At 35.2% G+C, this 16545-nt stretch overlaps 1 protein-coding gene across 2 annotated transcripts in view; it reads right to left on the bottom strand.

Moving 5' to 3' along the window:
- The window catches only part of CNTN3 (contactin 3), a 339295-nt gene that overhangs the window by 35382 nt on the left and 287368 nt on the right, over nucleotides 1-16545 (bottom strand). The window contains exons 14-16 of one of the 2 annotated variants that reach the window (XM_045863787.2): nucleotides 2536-2653; nucleotides 1546-1704; nucleotides 1297-1446 (exon numbers count right to left, since the gene is read on the bottom strand). In XM_045863787.2, coding sequence (XP_045719743.2) covers nucleotides 1297-1446; nucleotides 1546-1704; nucleotides 2536-2653 — 427 coding nt within the window. The remainder of the gene's footprint in view (nucleotides 1-1296; nucleotides 1447-1545; nucleotides 1705-2535; nucleotides 2654-16545) is intronic. The other variant, XM_064593591.1, reaches the window with a different exon arrangement.

Genomic DNA, 16545 nt, shown 5'->3' with positions numbered 1-16545 from the left:
ATGCAAGCTATATATATACATATATATCTTTGATGAGCTCATCAAATAATTTATATTTGCATGAAATTACCATAGATTCACAATATCTCAAACAATAAGAAAAAATGACTCTCTATAGAGGTCAATACAACAAGGGAAAGTGATTCAGTGGGGATGATGGGAAATGAATCCAGCACGAATATTTCACTTGTGACTCTTCCACAGTAGAGATGTAACTGCTGTACCAACATTGGCTTTACCTAAAATAATGACCTAGACTCAATTCCTCAAATCTTGTTACGAGGTATTCTTTATAAACCTCACATGGGCATCAGATTCCTTGCTTATACTGAGAACTTTATGCTTAGTCATTTCTATGACACAATTAGAATAGAAGTCTTTGTTCCCAGCTGTATCCACCATATCTAGGAAGTGCTGAGCACACTCCATAAATATGTGCTGTGTGAATAAATAAATGGACTACAAAGATTGGCATGGTTCCCCTATTTCTCACAATTCCTGCCATAAATATCACATGCATTGTCCTGAATAAAAAAGCATCATTAAAATTACTGAAATGTATTCCATGACTTCTATTTTGGCTCAGTTCTTAAAGTGACATACTAGCTATACTTCAAACATCATTTTATTTAATATTAATTAATCTTATGGATTCCAAAAAGGAAAGCCTATAGATCCTCTCAGATGCCTCAGTAATGTGACATTATGTCCACTTCCTAAGTTTCAGTTTCAATGTTAGGATATTTTTAGAATTGTAAAAACAGTCTTGAAGGTAATATTAATAGTTGCCTGAAACATAAAATTTTAACAATGATTCTCTCTTAATCTAATAGTTGAGGGGTCAAAATATTCCTAATCATCAGTCGCTTGAGCTCATTCATGGAGCTTGGTGGTGAAATGAGATTTCCTAGCAGCAGAACTCCCAAATGTCATTATCTTACCAATTTGTCATTGCTTGTTATAAATGAAAACAGCACTTCCCCTGTTAACAGGGTGACTATGTCAGATAGTAATTATAACCTTAAGTGACAAAAACATATTCACTCAACATGCACTAATGAACGCTGATGATGGACTGAACTTCTGGAAATGTCGCATTACATCAGAATCACTTACACGATTGTCTTTTGACAAATGCCATATGGCCAGTTCTGCCATTAGGTAGGTCAGAAAATTGCAACAATGGATTATTGAGGTTAATCCGCTGTTGGCCTGGAGACCAAGGCCGAGAGAAATGAAAGTACACACCCAGGGAAACCTACTAACCCATTTTACTCAGAAAACAAAAACACTAACCTGCCTCTTCAGTTCTTACTTTTTCTGAGGGTAAACTGGGTTCTCCACCTCCGATTTTGTTACTGGCTACAACCCGAAATTCGTATTCCACCCATGGATTTAACTCGACTACAGTAGCTGTGTGTGTTTTCCCATCAATGACCTCAGGCACTAAAAAGGAATATATCAGAGAAGTAACAGTCTGCAGGTCTTAGCACTGACTTAAAATCCATTTATATGTACCGATGGCATTTGACTCTCCCCCTTTACCTGTTGTGGCAGTCTGCCAACCCACGGAGAAAGGTGTCCTCGCCTGGACAGAATAGGATATAACTGGGCTATGGTTATCTGTACCTTCTTTCCAAGAGAGTTGGGCTGTGGTATCTGTAATTTCATCCACCTTCACATTTTCTGGTGGTCCAGGTGAACCTAAGGAAGGCAAAAATGCAAACGGTGGGCAGCAATTCCATAAATATCACCTTCTACCCAAGTGAAGAATGTCACATGATTACTGTAATACTGACAACTGATCCTAATTTCAAAAAAATTTAGGGAAAAAGGGCATTTCCCTAGCAAAAACGACTACATTTTCTTTTTGACATTTCTGCTGTTAGATATTCAATCTGGATGAGAGTCAGTAATTTCAAAATCATAGTATTTTAGGGTTGCAAATGATGCCCACTTTTTGAGGATTTCTGCACCCTTCCAAATACAACATCGTTTAGTTTTGGCATGATGCCTTTTCCTTTAATCTACTGGTACCACTCTGTAGTTCCCCGTTTGCTTTCTAGAACTGTTTTAGTCTATCACGCCCTCTGGTCATTTTTTAGCTCAGTAGCAAATCAGTACCTTGGACAGTGACTCAGATTGGCAAATTCTCTCAGGCATTCTGGATGATCCTGGTTTTTTGGAAGTTGTCATACACACACTATCACTATTCTCTTTCATATTAAACACTATCGCTGCATTAATGACATGCTCAAAAACACATGAGCTTGGCAGCAGCTGTGAAATACTTATTACAGTGAGAGCTATTCGAAGGGCAGAGTTGAGATATTTATTTTGTTGAATCAGCTTCCATTCTTATCATCATAGTCTCTGGTCTGTTTGGAGGGGGGGATCAAATCAATAACATAACTCACATGCTCATATGCGGCCTGACGGTTTTTCTTCCAGTAAGGAATGATCAGTGAAGATGTAAGATTATTAAAAAACAAAAAACAAAACAAAACAAAAAACCACTGAGGCATTAATGTCTACCTCTTACGATGAGGTCGGCAGCAGATGAAACACTGTCCACCCCTGTCTGCACCATACACACATATTTTCCACTGTGTTTCAGCTGAATGTTTCTGATCATTAAATCGCCAGATGAACTCTGTTGGAAAAAACAGGTAATGAGAACACTGTCATTTTGAAAAAGGAAGAATATTGAAGGCTTGTAGCCAACACCATTGGGATGAAACCCATATTTAGAGAGACCAAGGAGGTTCACGACTGTAGATTGCTACAGTGGAATGTATGGAAATAAAAACAAGTTAAAAACCATACGTGGTAGCACACATAGATTGCTGCAGCTAAATGAATGACAAGCTTTCCCCTGGGCATTTATGGCTTCAAAAATAAATAAGGGCAGAGCTTATGGTCTCAGAGTCTATTTACTTCCACTAGGGTGACACTTCTTTTTATATCCACTGCTCAGCACTGGCTCAACTCTTCTCTCTGGTACCAAGCTGTACGCAATTATCTGCCTGAGAAGAGGAGGGAAGCATTTAGGTATCTGGTGGGAGATAAATATACAGGACAAGAGGATTACCATGGTTGAAACACTTTTCTGAACACATTGGTGCTTAAAAAGTCTAAAGCTGTTTAATTCTTTCAGTGCAGAATTTAGGAACAGTCAGTATGAACCCCTCAATAAGAAGAAATTACAACACTTTAAACCCTAAAAATAACAGCTGTCCATAAAGACAATTGCTGGCATCCTCTATCATCAATTAATGGAGCAAATGTATTTCTAAAAGCTCAACTTCAAATGGTCCACATTTTAAAAGAATATAAAATCATGTTCATAAAATTATTTACTGCAGGCCAGTTCCATGCATTAGTAAAAATATGGATGAAAATAAAATGATTTGGAAAGCAAAGCTCTTTGAAAATGATCACTGACTGAAACATCTCTAAATGGTACACAAGAGGAAGCAACAGTGTTTATCTTATTAATTAAAAGAATAGTTTTATTCTTGGGTTTTCCTAGTATTTTTTGAAAGATGGATTCTACTATCCGGCTTTTAGGTAATTTCCTAAGATCTCCTACAGGGTAATTCCTTAAATATTGCTTCCTAGGCTTTGGATTCTGAATGGGCTATATATTCTCTGTTGGTCAGATTGTGTGTATTTGCCTGAATGTCTTGAGTACTGGGAGAAAGCAGATGGGAGGTGATTGATGGCTGTAATTAAATGATAATCCAAAAACTGTTAAGTTTGCACATTTTACTTTCATCAAGTTGAACTTTTTTCTTTCCCTCCCTCTCTTTTCTCCTCAGGGTTATTTAGGAATTTATCCCCAGGACAAAACTTTCAATGCTTGCTGACCTTTAGAAACTCTTCCGGTTTTATGAGTTCCATATACTCACAGGAGGTTGATTATCATTTCTATAGAAATCTCTTATTTTCAGGGAAGTAAGAACTGTTACTATTAAATTCCATCAAGGCATTGGGTGAGTTACTATTCTTCCCTAGGTTTATTTGCTTATTTTGAAAGCAGTTCGGTAAAAGAAAATTGGAACTGGACTTTCTTTATGTCCTTAGACACATAAATACATCTTTTAGGCACATTGGCTGGTTATGTTTGTTGAAAGAATAAGGAAGAGACAGATACTGGATGTGTTCTTTCTTTTCACTTATGGTATGGGTGGGTGAAGAGCGGAAAAAACTTAGCTCGTATCAAAACCAAACCACCTTCCTGAAGAAATGTAGTTAGGCTCACCATCAGGAGAAATATAATTTTTAATTATCTATCTACAATGTAGAGTGGAAGAAGGAAGCAATTAAGTAAGACATGTAGACAGTAGGAACCACTGATTTTTTTTCAGCACTAACATGAAGTTGAGTAGATTAATACATAAATGGAAAATAAAATTTAGCAAAATTTAGAAAGAATGCTCTCTTTAATTTCTGTCTCTTTCAATAAAGCATATTTGTATTGTTCCTCTTCAAATGCTTCTTCTTTCTTACTATATCTATTCTTTTAATGGATCAGTATACAGAGTTAAGATTCACCTTAACAAAAGTTCATTGAGTGCTTGCCATGTTAGGTTCACTCCAGGATAGAGAAGTATCTAATATATGGTCTCTGCCCTCTAGAATGTAAGTAAACCCAAGTCAGAGTAACAGATATATACATGTGAAGCAACTTATTTTTTATAAGTTTAGAAAGCTTATTTAATGAAGGTTAAATAAATTTGCATGGCACAGACCATTTGTAGATAACTTCAGAATAAATGAGACAATTTTAAGTCCTGCTGAGGATGTGGAGCAACTGGAACTTGTTATACTAACAGGAGTATAGATTAGTAGGACCATTCTGGAAAACTACTTAGAAGTATCCACTAAGGCAGGACATATGCATAATCTATGACCCAGCAATTCCATTCCTAATTATACACCCTACAGAGATGTATGTATATGCTCACCAAAGACATTTACAAGAGTATTTGTAGAACCGCTACCCATAATAGCTAAAAAAGAGAAACAAGCTAATCACCGTCACAACGAAGTAGATGAATTACTGGAACACTCATTTAAGGAAATATTATTAGACCATGCAAATGAGCTAACAGTAACTATAGGTCAACATGGCTGCCTCAAATTCAAAGACATAAACTGGATAGCAAAGAGCACATTACAGTAATCTATTGTATCACAAGCATGGATTATAGTTGCCTTTCAAAGGATGGGTAGTACTATGATGAAGCACCATGAGGACTTCTGGGATAAAGGTCATGTTGTTTCCTGATTTTGGTGCTGGATACTTGAGTGTGTTCAATTTGTAAATATTCATTGAGTCATACACTTATGATCTGTGCAACTTTTGGGTAGAATATAATGGTTCTTAAAATTCAATTATTATTACATACAGCTATCTGTTTAAATGTTCCACATTAAATAGGACCACAAGCTGGTATTATAATCAAATAACATGATTATAGTTCTAAACTCCAAATTCTTTCACATGAATGAAACATTTACTACTAATAATTTAAGTAATTATGCTATTAATTAGAATATCCTATTTCTTATCAAGATGTAACTGAATATTTCAGACATTAAAAAAAAAGATAAAAAAGGAAAGGAATTCCCAAGGAACGTTTCACTTATATCAAACCAGTTCCCGTCCCCATCAATTTTTCATTGTTAACGGTTACAGTATAGTTAATTGCTGATTAACTGTGATAAAGGCGAGAGAAGAGGGGTATCAGAAAAACACAAGTAAAATTAGTATACTATAACTCAATAAAGCTGAAAAAATTTGTCAAAATGTGGTAAAGCAGTAATCAATAGATTATTTCTCAACAGGTTTATCAATAAAATTGCATCCATTATTTATATTTAATTCAAATAAAACATTTTTAGGAACACTATTAATTCTTCGAATAACAAATAGGTTGTAGTTTGTTATCTATTAATTCAATTTGTTAGTATTTCTTTGTATTGTTTTCCTAAACTCTGTTTCTCCCCCCCACCCCCTTCCTTCAAATACAGGGGATCAGAACTGGGCAGAGGTAGAGTCAAAGCATTTTTTTTTTTTTTGACATCTCTCATCCCTATTTACCTTAAACTCTCCCTCTCAAAGGACAACAGTGCAATTTCCAGTCTTTCCCTTTTCAATGCCGCTGATCAGAGATTTACTCAGAAATGGAGATTTTAGTAGTGGGACAGGCCTATTCTAATGGCTTACACAGGAGTTTAAGAAGCAGGAGACATTTCCCTAAGCTACATGAATTTCAGATCTTTCTGAAATGCCCTATCTTTTAAAAAATAAGATAATTCATTCAAAACTATCTATTAAGCATCCACCTGTACTTTAGTCTCTCGGGATACAATGGTGAAAAAAACAACAGTCCACATGTTCATAGAGTTTACAGTCAAAAGACAGTCACTAATCATACGACTACAACAAATCAATGTAAAATTATAATGTAATAATGCAAGCTTAAAGTACATAGAGGAATCTATGATTTTCTGGAGTTTTGGTGAATTGATAGGTGAGCTGAGATTTGCAACATGAATACAAGCTATCTAAAAAAAGAGGGTTATAAAAATGGTTTATATTAGGGCACTTAAACATACAAAGACCCTAAGGCAGGTGAGAACATAGTCTATTTGGGAGTATGAGGGGAGAGAGGATATCAAGCGTATAGTTAATCCACAAATTGCTCATTTGTCCCCAGAAAACTTAAACTTCATTGCAGATCATTTCAGGTTCATATTTACACCTTGATGACAATAAAATTTTGAGTTTTTTCTACTTAAAAAGTTTTTAAATCTTCGCTAGATTTACTTGATCATCCAATTATTTGTTCATCTAATCATATAGATGTCTCCTAGAAAAAAACTCCATTTCCAGAACATGTTACAGGTATAAACAGTAAATGGATTTATAAGCCAAATCATCTTTGAAATAAATGCTAAGGGAAAATTCAGTGTGCATGTAATGAAATAGAAGAGTGTATTAACTTTTTCCCTATATTTTCTTAGATGATGCTGCTAATAGAATTTCTGATGTAATTTAAAAACCGCTCTGCCCTGAAAAAAAAACCCAAAAACAACTAAACAGTACATGATGTGATAACCCATGCCAGGTGAAAATAAATAAGCAGATAGATCATTAATAATTATAGGTAGGCTGAAAGTACACTGTGCTATCTACCATATGCTAAAAATCAAGGGATAAAATAAACCTTAGAACTCAGGAAACCTCTTGAATGGTGCAAATGTAGCATAAACTTGCAGTATAACAAATTATCAGCAAAAACGAATTCCCTAGTAAGCACTCTCAATGTAAATGCTGCTGCTAGGCTGCCAAGAAGCATAATTTTCCAGTTTAAGGGGGGAAAAAAGCCTTTGATGGCTATTTGGAAGGTGAGGTTGAATAGGTGGTCCTCCTCCTTTTTGTCACTTTACACAGCCTGTTACTGCATGGATTCCAATATTAATCATTCATCCCATTGCTGGGTTGCCTTCCAAATCCTGACACGGCATGTAAATCATACGTAGGTGCCTTGAAAACAGTCAAACCTGCTGGTACCTGCTGGTACCTTCTGGAACCTGGGTGGTGTTTTCCTCCGTGAAGGTCCCTGAAGGAATTGCTGGTAGACATGTATTTCTGACCAACCAAATTAAAACTTGCCCCCCACCAACCCAAAACAGCTGCAGCAAGGTCACTATCCATTACAAATGTACACTGTTCATATAAGGAATAGGAATAATTAGCAGCCACGGAAACATGGAAAAAAGGTCCTAATACTAAACAGTCCTAGTTTTGTTGACTGACTAACAGCTTCATCTGAAATTGTCCAAAGCTTGCTTGTCTGAATGGGTGATATTTAAAGGCAGGTAATATGGAGTCTGTTAATATCAAAATTTGCTCAATATTCTTTGATACCAATAAACTGGAATAAGTGCTCCATTACTGGATTGAGAGCCCCAGCTTGATCCATCAGAACTATTTTTGGAAGAGTGACACATAAAAAATGATAAAAAACTCAGTCAAAGGCACCTCAGGCATATTTCAGGTTGTGTCCAATACCCGTTTGCTGTAAAGGGATCAGCTTTTCTATTGCAACATCAAGTTCATTATTAACAACATGGGACATTTTTTTTTCTGGGTGGTGGTGTGTTGATGGAGTACCTAACTAAGCATTTGTAGAATCAGGATGCCTTGTCTTTGTTCTCACAGTAATTTTAACTCAGTGTTTTCTAGTGACTTCATTCACTAGAGTTATACCTCCACAGTTGTGTTTTGCCGTATCTTAGTACAAAGGCTCTTTACTTATTTTTTTCTTAAAATTATAAACTTTCTTAGACTTCTATTTATCTGGAAATTGATATGGAAAATGTATGTCTTCATCTTAAATGGAAAACCGCTGACCAAAATAATAGTTACCTGCCAAAATGAAAACAACGAGTAGAAAACAGTGCAAAGGAACACTGTCCAAAATAATGTAAATGGACATTAGCTGGACAAGTTCAAAGTCTCTGAGACTGAGACCTTTGCTCTCTTAGTTAACAGGGGAGATTAGTTACTATTAGAGAACCATTAGTGACAAACCGAATATCATATTGAACCATTCTCCTTGATTTAACCTAAATGATTGAAACAAAACTAAAAATAGAATAGATCTCTCATTCTACCTTATTTAGTATTGCCTATGGGTAGGTGGTCTGTGCTTTGCAAAACATGGGGCTACCCAGTTCACTACACCCAGCAGTTCTCAGTGTTGGCTGGACAATAAATTCACATGAAGAGTCTTAAAAAAAATACCGGAAATGCCTAGGCCACATCCCAGAACAATTAAATCAGAATGGACTAGGGAATGGAGACACTCTACCTGATTCTAAGGAGTAGTCAGGGTCAACAACTGTGATACCTCCTGAGATAGTCCATTCTTCATCTTTACTTGTTTTATAAATGAAAGGCTCTAAATAATCACTCACATCTTTTCCTAATTCTAAAATTCTGCAACTAGTAACTGCATAAGAAAATCATTAAGTTAGGCTGTTTACTGATGGGCTCATAAGCTGAGAAGAGCAATCCTATACATATTTTAATCATACAGTACAGGTGAGAAAGCCAGTATTTGAAACAGGTACTGCAGGTCAATCACAAAGCACATTTCCGTGTAATTAGACTGCCTTGGTATGTTCACCATAATTAAAAAACAAAAAACAAAAAACAAAACCCAACAGACACTGAGATAATACAACATGCTGATAAATTTCTATAGATTCATATAGAAACTTACTGTTCGTCAACATGAATTACTCTAGGATTTCTCTGGATTTACGGGAAAATTCTGACACAGAATGAAAGTATTTCAAGTCATGAGAGACTATCCTGAGTAACAATTTAACTCATGGATCAGATCTCTCTCTCTTTTTAAATCCTTATATTACAAGCTTAAAATTTAGTAAGAGGAGATTTGTCCCTTATAGAATGAAAAGACTAGTATATAAGAATAGGAGTCCACTCACACACAGGAATAAAAAGTCATTGTTTCATGGAAACTTGACCAAGCTGTGCCAAATGTCTTATGTTTACTTGTAGTTCCAATTACTATTGCTATGTAATAAATTACCCAAAAGTTAGTGGCTCAAAATAACAATGATCATTTATTCTACTCTGGATTGTGTGATTTGAGCAGAGATCAGCGTGGAAAGTTCATCTCTGTTATAAATCTCATCAGGTGGGGTGGCTGACAGGGGACTGGAAAGCCCATTTACATGACTGGTAAGTTGAGGTGGGCTGCTGGCTGGGAATTCAGCCATACCTGTGGGCTGGGGACTTCAGTTCCTCTTGAGGTAGACCTCTCCACAGTGTGCTTAGGCTTCCTCATATTATGGTGGCTGGATTCCAAGAGAAATTGTGCTGATGGAACAAGGTAGAAATGCATGCATTTTTACGAACTAGCCTTAGCAATCACATAGCATCACTCCTGCTGTTTTTTATTGCTCAAGGCAGTCATAAAGGACTAGGTTTCAAGGTGGGAGGCATAGATTTCACCACTCAGTGAGGAGGAGTATCAAAGTCATTCTGAAAGAAGAGCATGTTGAAGAGGGATGTTGTTATAGCTATCTTTGCAAACACGGTTGGCTACACTCCTCCAGAAATCTCTGTACCTACAATACTGCCTCTTTTTTGGGCAGCTGACCTATATGCATTATATATAAAATGGTTCCTTCAAACTCTGCCTTTTCCTTGGGTTCCTCCCATCAGGAGATCTGAGGGAAAGAGAACAATGAGTTTGGGGTATTTGTTCACTAAAATTTATTCTTGCAAGGTTGTTTTGAGTGGCTATAACCAGGACCCCAAATAGGTTAAAAACAACAACAACAACAACAACAACAACAACAACAACAACCCTTGCCTGGACACCCTTCCTTTCATGTCAGTAGCCTCTATGAGTCAGAAAAAGGACTCCTAAGCAGTCAGAGAGAATAAAATTATACTTTCTTCCAGAAGAAGTGCTCTGAAAGAAATCTCACTGTGTTTATTACAATAGCAGACCAAAGTATTCCTGATACTTCAGAAGTGTAGGTTTTCATCTCAAAGTCTTACTGAAGAAGATTAAGAAAAAAGACTAGGTTTAATGTCAAATATGACTATTGTTAGACTATTTTTTCTGTAAAGAGTATAATCTAAAATTTTAGAGTCAGTATAAGAAAAACTGTAAAAAATCAGAGTGTTTACTGTAATTAAAAATAATACCTAAAATTTCTGATTTTTGTCTAAAAATTTAAACTGCCTCAAAGGAACCATTTATTCTTTACTTTCTTATTTAGGTTCAGATCAATTAAATGGTATAATTAAATATTATGTCTTACAAAACAGAATGATTTTCTTTCTGAAATTGACATAAAATCTAAGCCAACATGAACAATTACAACTCAATAATAAAAAGGCAAATTACCCAATTAAAAATGGACCAGTCACCCTGACTTCTGGTTTTCAGGCAGTGTATGAGCAGTTTAACGTTACAGTCTGTTTTAAAAGCAAGTAAAAAGTTGACTGAAAAATCAACAACTCATCTTAGATCTGGCATGAAATGAGATCAAGGAGAAAATCACTGCCTCCCAAACTGGAAAAAAACAACAGGTAAATACAGAGAATCCTAATTTACTGGAGTAGAAACCTACGAATGAGCAGAAACTTGCTCAGGAGCCAGTAGTGGGGGTAGAGAAACCTGAGCTGTAATTGATGAATTGCTGGAGGGTCAGTGTGGACAAGCCTGAGAGCTATGACTCCAGGGAACCCAATCGCAGGGGGTTCTCCACACTTCTGTGAGTTGTTCCTCCAGTAGCTCTTCAAGGTCCTCACAGTGAATACTGGAGAAAAATCCCCCCCATGTTTCTGGCAGGGGAAGAGATCAGGAACCATTTACTATGTTGAAATAAGCCAAAGCATTCTGTTCTTAACAAGGCTTGCTTTCAGGAGAAACTATTTTACCAGAGCCTAACCTGCTGGGGTTTCTATCAGAGACAAATACCTCTTCTGGGGGGATAGAAATACCCAAATCCAGCTCCCTCTCGCTTTCAACATGGGGAACAGAAACAGACAACTTCAAGCCCTCTGGACATCTCATCAAATGGGGGAGGGGAAGAAACCCAGGTGAAGTTCACAGTCCAGGAGAACAGGCTCACCAAAAGAATGAAACCTAATCAGGATTATGGAATGCTTTCCCTCCCCCCATACCTTACACTACATTAGTAGTGGCCAATTTACTGCTGTTCTTTTCTCCTAGTGCACCATCTGCCTTTCAACAAAAAATGACAAGGCACATCAAAAGGCAAAAAAACACAGTTTGAAGAGACATAATAAGCATCAGAATAGGCACCAATTATGGCAGGAATGTTGGAATTGTCAGACCAAGAATTCAAAAGAACTACAATTAATATGCTAAGGGATTTAATGGAAAAAGCAAGCAATATGCAAAATAGATGGACAATGAAAACAGAGAAAGGGAAATTCTAAGAAACAATAAAAAAGAAATGCTAGAGATAAAAAACACTGTGACAGAAATGAAAAATGGTTTTGATGGGATCATTAATAGACTAGACATGGTTGAGAACACAATCTCTGAGCTTGAGGATATGAAAATCAAAGATTCTAATACTGAAAATAAAGGAGAAAAAGGCTGAAAAAAATAGTAAAATATTCCAGAACTGTAGGATAACTACAAAAGGCATAATGTACACTTAATGGGGATATCAGAAGGAAAAAAGAAGAGAAAGGGAAAAGAAGTCATATTTGAAGCAAAAATGACTTAGAATTTCCCCAAATTAATGTTAGATACCAAACCACAGATCCAATAGCTCACAGATAATCAAGCAGGATAAATGCTATAAAAATTACACGTAGGCATATTCAAACCTCAAAAGAAATCAAAGAGAATCTTGAAAGAAGCCCAAGAAAAAAACACTTTACCTATAGAGGAAGGAAAATAAGAGTTACATCCAATGTCTCCTCAGAAACGAAGCAAGCAAGAAAACATATGGAATGAAATATTTAGTGTTGAGAGAAGAAACCCACCAACGTAGAATTCAGTACCCTGAAAAGTAAAAGCAAAAATATACACTTTCTCAGGCAATAAAAAATATTAAGGAAATTTGTTGCCAGTAACCTGCCTTACAAGACATGTTAAAAGAAGTCCTGCATAGGGAAGGAAAATGATAGAGGTGAGGAACTTAGATTTTCATGAAGAAAGGAAGAGCATCAGAGAATAAATAAGTAAATGTGAAATAAAAACTTTTATTCTGCTTATTCTTAATAGACCAACAGTTAACAGTTTGTTCAAAATACTGTCATCAAAGCAAATTTGATTTTACATATACATTTAGATATATGTATACATGAAATGAAAGACAGAAATGATAGAAGGGATAGGAGGAAAGAATTAGGAATATTTTGTTATTATAAGGTACCTGCACTACCAGTGAAGCTGTACACAGTTATTTGAAAGTTGAACTGGATTGGTTGTAAATACATATTGCACTCTAGGATAGCTACTTAAAAGATAGTATAATTGTATATACTAAGAAGGGAGAGAGAGTGGAGTCATATAAAATGCTCAATTAAAATAACAAAAGGCAGAGAAAATGTGGAAGGTAAAAACAGAAACAAAGAACAAGGGCAACAAATAGAAAGCAGAAGAAATATGATAGATATTAATCCAACTATATTAATAATCTCTTTAAATGTCAATGGTCTAAATATACCAAGTAAAAGATGGAGATTGTCAGAGTGAATTAAAAAACAAGAACCAACTTAATCTTGTCTGTAAGAAACCCACTTAAATATAAAGACATATATAGATTCAAAGTAAATGGGTGGAAAAAAAATATACCATGCTAACACTAATAATAAAAAGAGTGGGAGTAGCTATATAAATTTTTTTAAGATTTATTTATTTGAGAGAGAGAGAGAGAAAGAACATGAGTGGGGGAAGGAGCAGAGGGAAATGAGGAGAGGGAATCCTCAAGCAGACTCCCCGCTGAGTGGGATTCCAGGACCCCAAGATCATGACCTGAGCTGAAATCAAGAGTTGGCTGCTTAACTGACTGAGCTGCCTAGGCACCGTGGAAGCAGCTATATTAATTTCAAACAGAGTTGACTTTAAAATAAGAAAAGTTACCAAAGACAAAGAAAGGCATTACCTAATGATAAAGTGGCCAATATTCCAAGACATAACAACGATTAATGTATATATACCTAACAACAAGGAACCAGAATACATAAAGGAAAAAACAGATAAAATTTTAAGGAGAAATAGATGAATCTGCTATTATAGCTGAAGAACTTAAAACCCATCTATCAAAATGGACAGATCCAGTAAGTATAAATACAGTAAGAACATAGTTGAACTGAATAGCACTATCAATCAACTGGATACAATTGATATCTATAGACTCCTTCATTCAACAACAGCAGATTATACATTCTATTCAAGCTCACATAAAACATTTACCAAGAAAGACCACACTATGGGCCATAAAATACACCTTAACGAATCTGAAGGGAAAGATATCCTACAATGTCTGCTCTCAGACCACAATGGAATTAAACTAGAAATTGGTACAGAAAGATAGATGAAGATAGCTGGAAAATCCCCAAATACTTGATATTAAACAGCATACTTCTACATAACACATAGGTCAAAGAAAACATCTCATGAGAAACTTAGAAATATTTTGAACTAAATATAAATGAAAATACAGTTTATCAAAATTTGTGGGATATAGAGACAGCAATGCTTAGAGGGAAATTTCCAGCACTGAATGCATGTATTAGAAAGGAAGAAAGATATAAAATCAAAATCTAAGTTTCCATCTTAAGGAACTATTTAAAAAAGAGAGACAAATCAAAAGTAAGCAGATGAAATGAGATAATAAGATTAGAAATCAATGAAATTTGAAAAAGGAAATCAATAGAGAAAAATCAATGAAACCAGAAACGGATTTTTTGAAAAGATCAATAAAATTGATCAACCTCTGGTCACACTAATTAAGAAAAGAAAGATAAAACACAAATTACAAAATGAAAGGAGAGGTACCACTATGGATTCTATAACATTAAAGGGCTAGCAAAGGGATACCATGAATAATTCTGTGTCCACCAATATGATTACCTAGGTGAAATGGGCCAAATCTCTGAAAGTCATATTCTGCCAAAACACATATAAGAAGAACTATACTATTAAAGAAATTTAATTAATAATTAATAATTCTCCCAAATAGAAAGTAAAAGACCCAGATGGGTTCACTGGCAAATTCTACCAAACATTTAAGGAAGAAATTATACCAATAAAAGCTAAGGGAGGGTGCCTGGGTGGCTCAGTTGTTAAGCGTCTGCCTTCCGCTCAGGTCATGATCCCAGGGTCCTGGGATGGAGCCCCACATCGGGCTCTCTGCTCAGCGGGAAACCTGCTTCTCCCTCTCCCACTCCCCCTGCTTGTGTTCGCTCTCGCTGTGTCTCTCTCTGTCAAATAAATAAATAAAATATTAAAAAAAAAAAAAAGCTAAGGGAATATGTCCCAGCTCATTTCATGAGGCCAGCATTACCCTAATTATACTGAAATCAGATGAAGACATTGCAAGAAAAGAAAACTATAGACTAGTATCTCTCTTGAACATAGACATAAAAATCTACAACAAAGTATTAGCAAATCAATTCCAATAATGTATAAAAATTTATACAACACAACCAAGTGGGGTTTATCCCAGTTATGTAGGGCTGGTTCAATATTTGAAAATCATTTAATGTAATCCATTATATGAAAAATCTAATAAAGAAAAATCTTTGGAAAAATGTCTATTCATGTCTTCTGCCCATTTTTAATTGGGTTATTCACTTTTTGGGTGTTGAGTTTTATAAGTTCTTTATATATTTTGGAATCTAAGCTTTTATTGGATATGTCTTTTGCAAATATCTTCTCCCATCCCATAAGTTGCCTTTTAATTTTGCTGACTTTTTTCCTTTGCTGTGCAGAAGTTTTTTATTAGAGAACAAATTAATGGTTACCAGAAGGGAGGATGATGGAGGGATGGGTTAGATAGGTGACAGGGATTAAGGAGGGCACTTGTGATGAGAACTGGATGATGTATGGAAGTGTTGAATCACTATATTGTACACCTGAAACTAATGTTAACTAGCTGGAATTTAAATAAAAACTTAAAAAAAAAAAAAAGAAGGACCATAACATCACTTTTGCCATATTCAACTGGTGACACAAACCAGCTTTGGTACAGTAGGGAAAAAAAAAAAAAATCACATGATCATATCAATAGATGCAGAAAAAGCATTTGACAGAAAGAAAGAAAGAAAGAAAGAAAGAAAGAAAGAAAGAAAGAAAGAAAGAAAGAAAGAAAGAAAAAGAAAGAAAGAGAAAGAAAGAAAGACCTATTCATGATGAGAACTCTCAGCAAACAAAGAATGGGGGAAATTCCTCAACTTGATAGAAAACATCTACAAAATAACTACAATTAACATCATAATTAATGGTCAGAAACTTAAAGATTTCCTGCTAACATCAAGAACAAGGCAAGGATGTTCCTTTTCATCACTATTCTTAACACTACTAGAAATTCTAGTAATTCAATAAGACCAAAAAAAAAAAAAAAAAAGGAAATAAAGGGTATACAGATTGGGAAGAAAGAGATAAAACCATCTTTTTTCTCAGATGATATTATTATCTATGTAGAAAATCTGAAAGAATCAACAAAACAAAATGCCTGGAAGTAATAAGCATTACAGTAATGTTGTAGGATACAAGGTTAATATAGAAAAGTCAACTTCTCCCCTATATAACAGTAATGAACAAGTTAATTTGAAATTAAAACACATTACTATTTGTACAGCATTCAAAAAATGAAATATTTAGATATAAATCTAACAAAATACATATAAGAACTATATGAGGAAAACTATAAAACTCTGATGAAAGACATCAAAAAAGAACTACATAAATGGATAGATAGTCTATGTTCATGGAT

The sequence above is a fragment of the Mirounga angustirostris genome, unplaced genomic scaffold (assembly GCF_029215605.1).
Source record: "Mirounga angustirostris isolate CCGP_5_RB_7025 unplaced genomic scaffold, mMirAng1.0.hap1 SCAF_1, whole genome shotgun sequence".
NCBI classification, from domain to species: Eukaryota; Metazoa; Chordata; class Mammalia; order Carnivora; family Phocidae; genus Mirounga; species Mirounga angustirostris.
The sequence above is the reverse complement of the archived record's forward strand: the minus strand, read 5'-3'. Positions and strand labels throughout refer to the sequence as shown.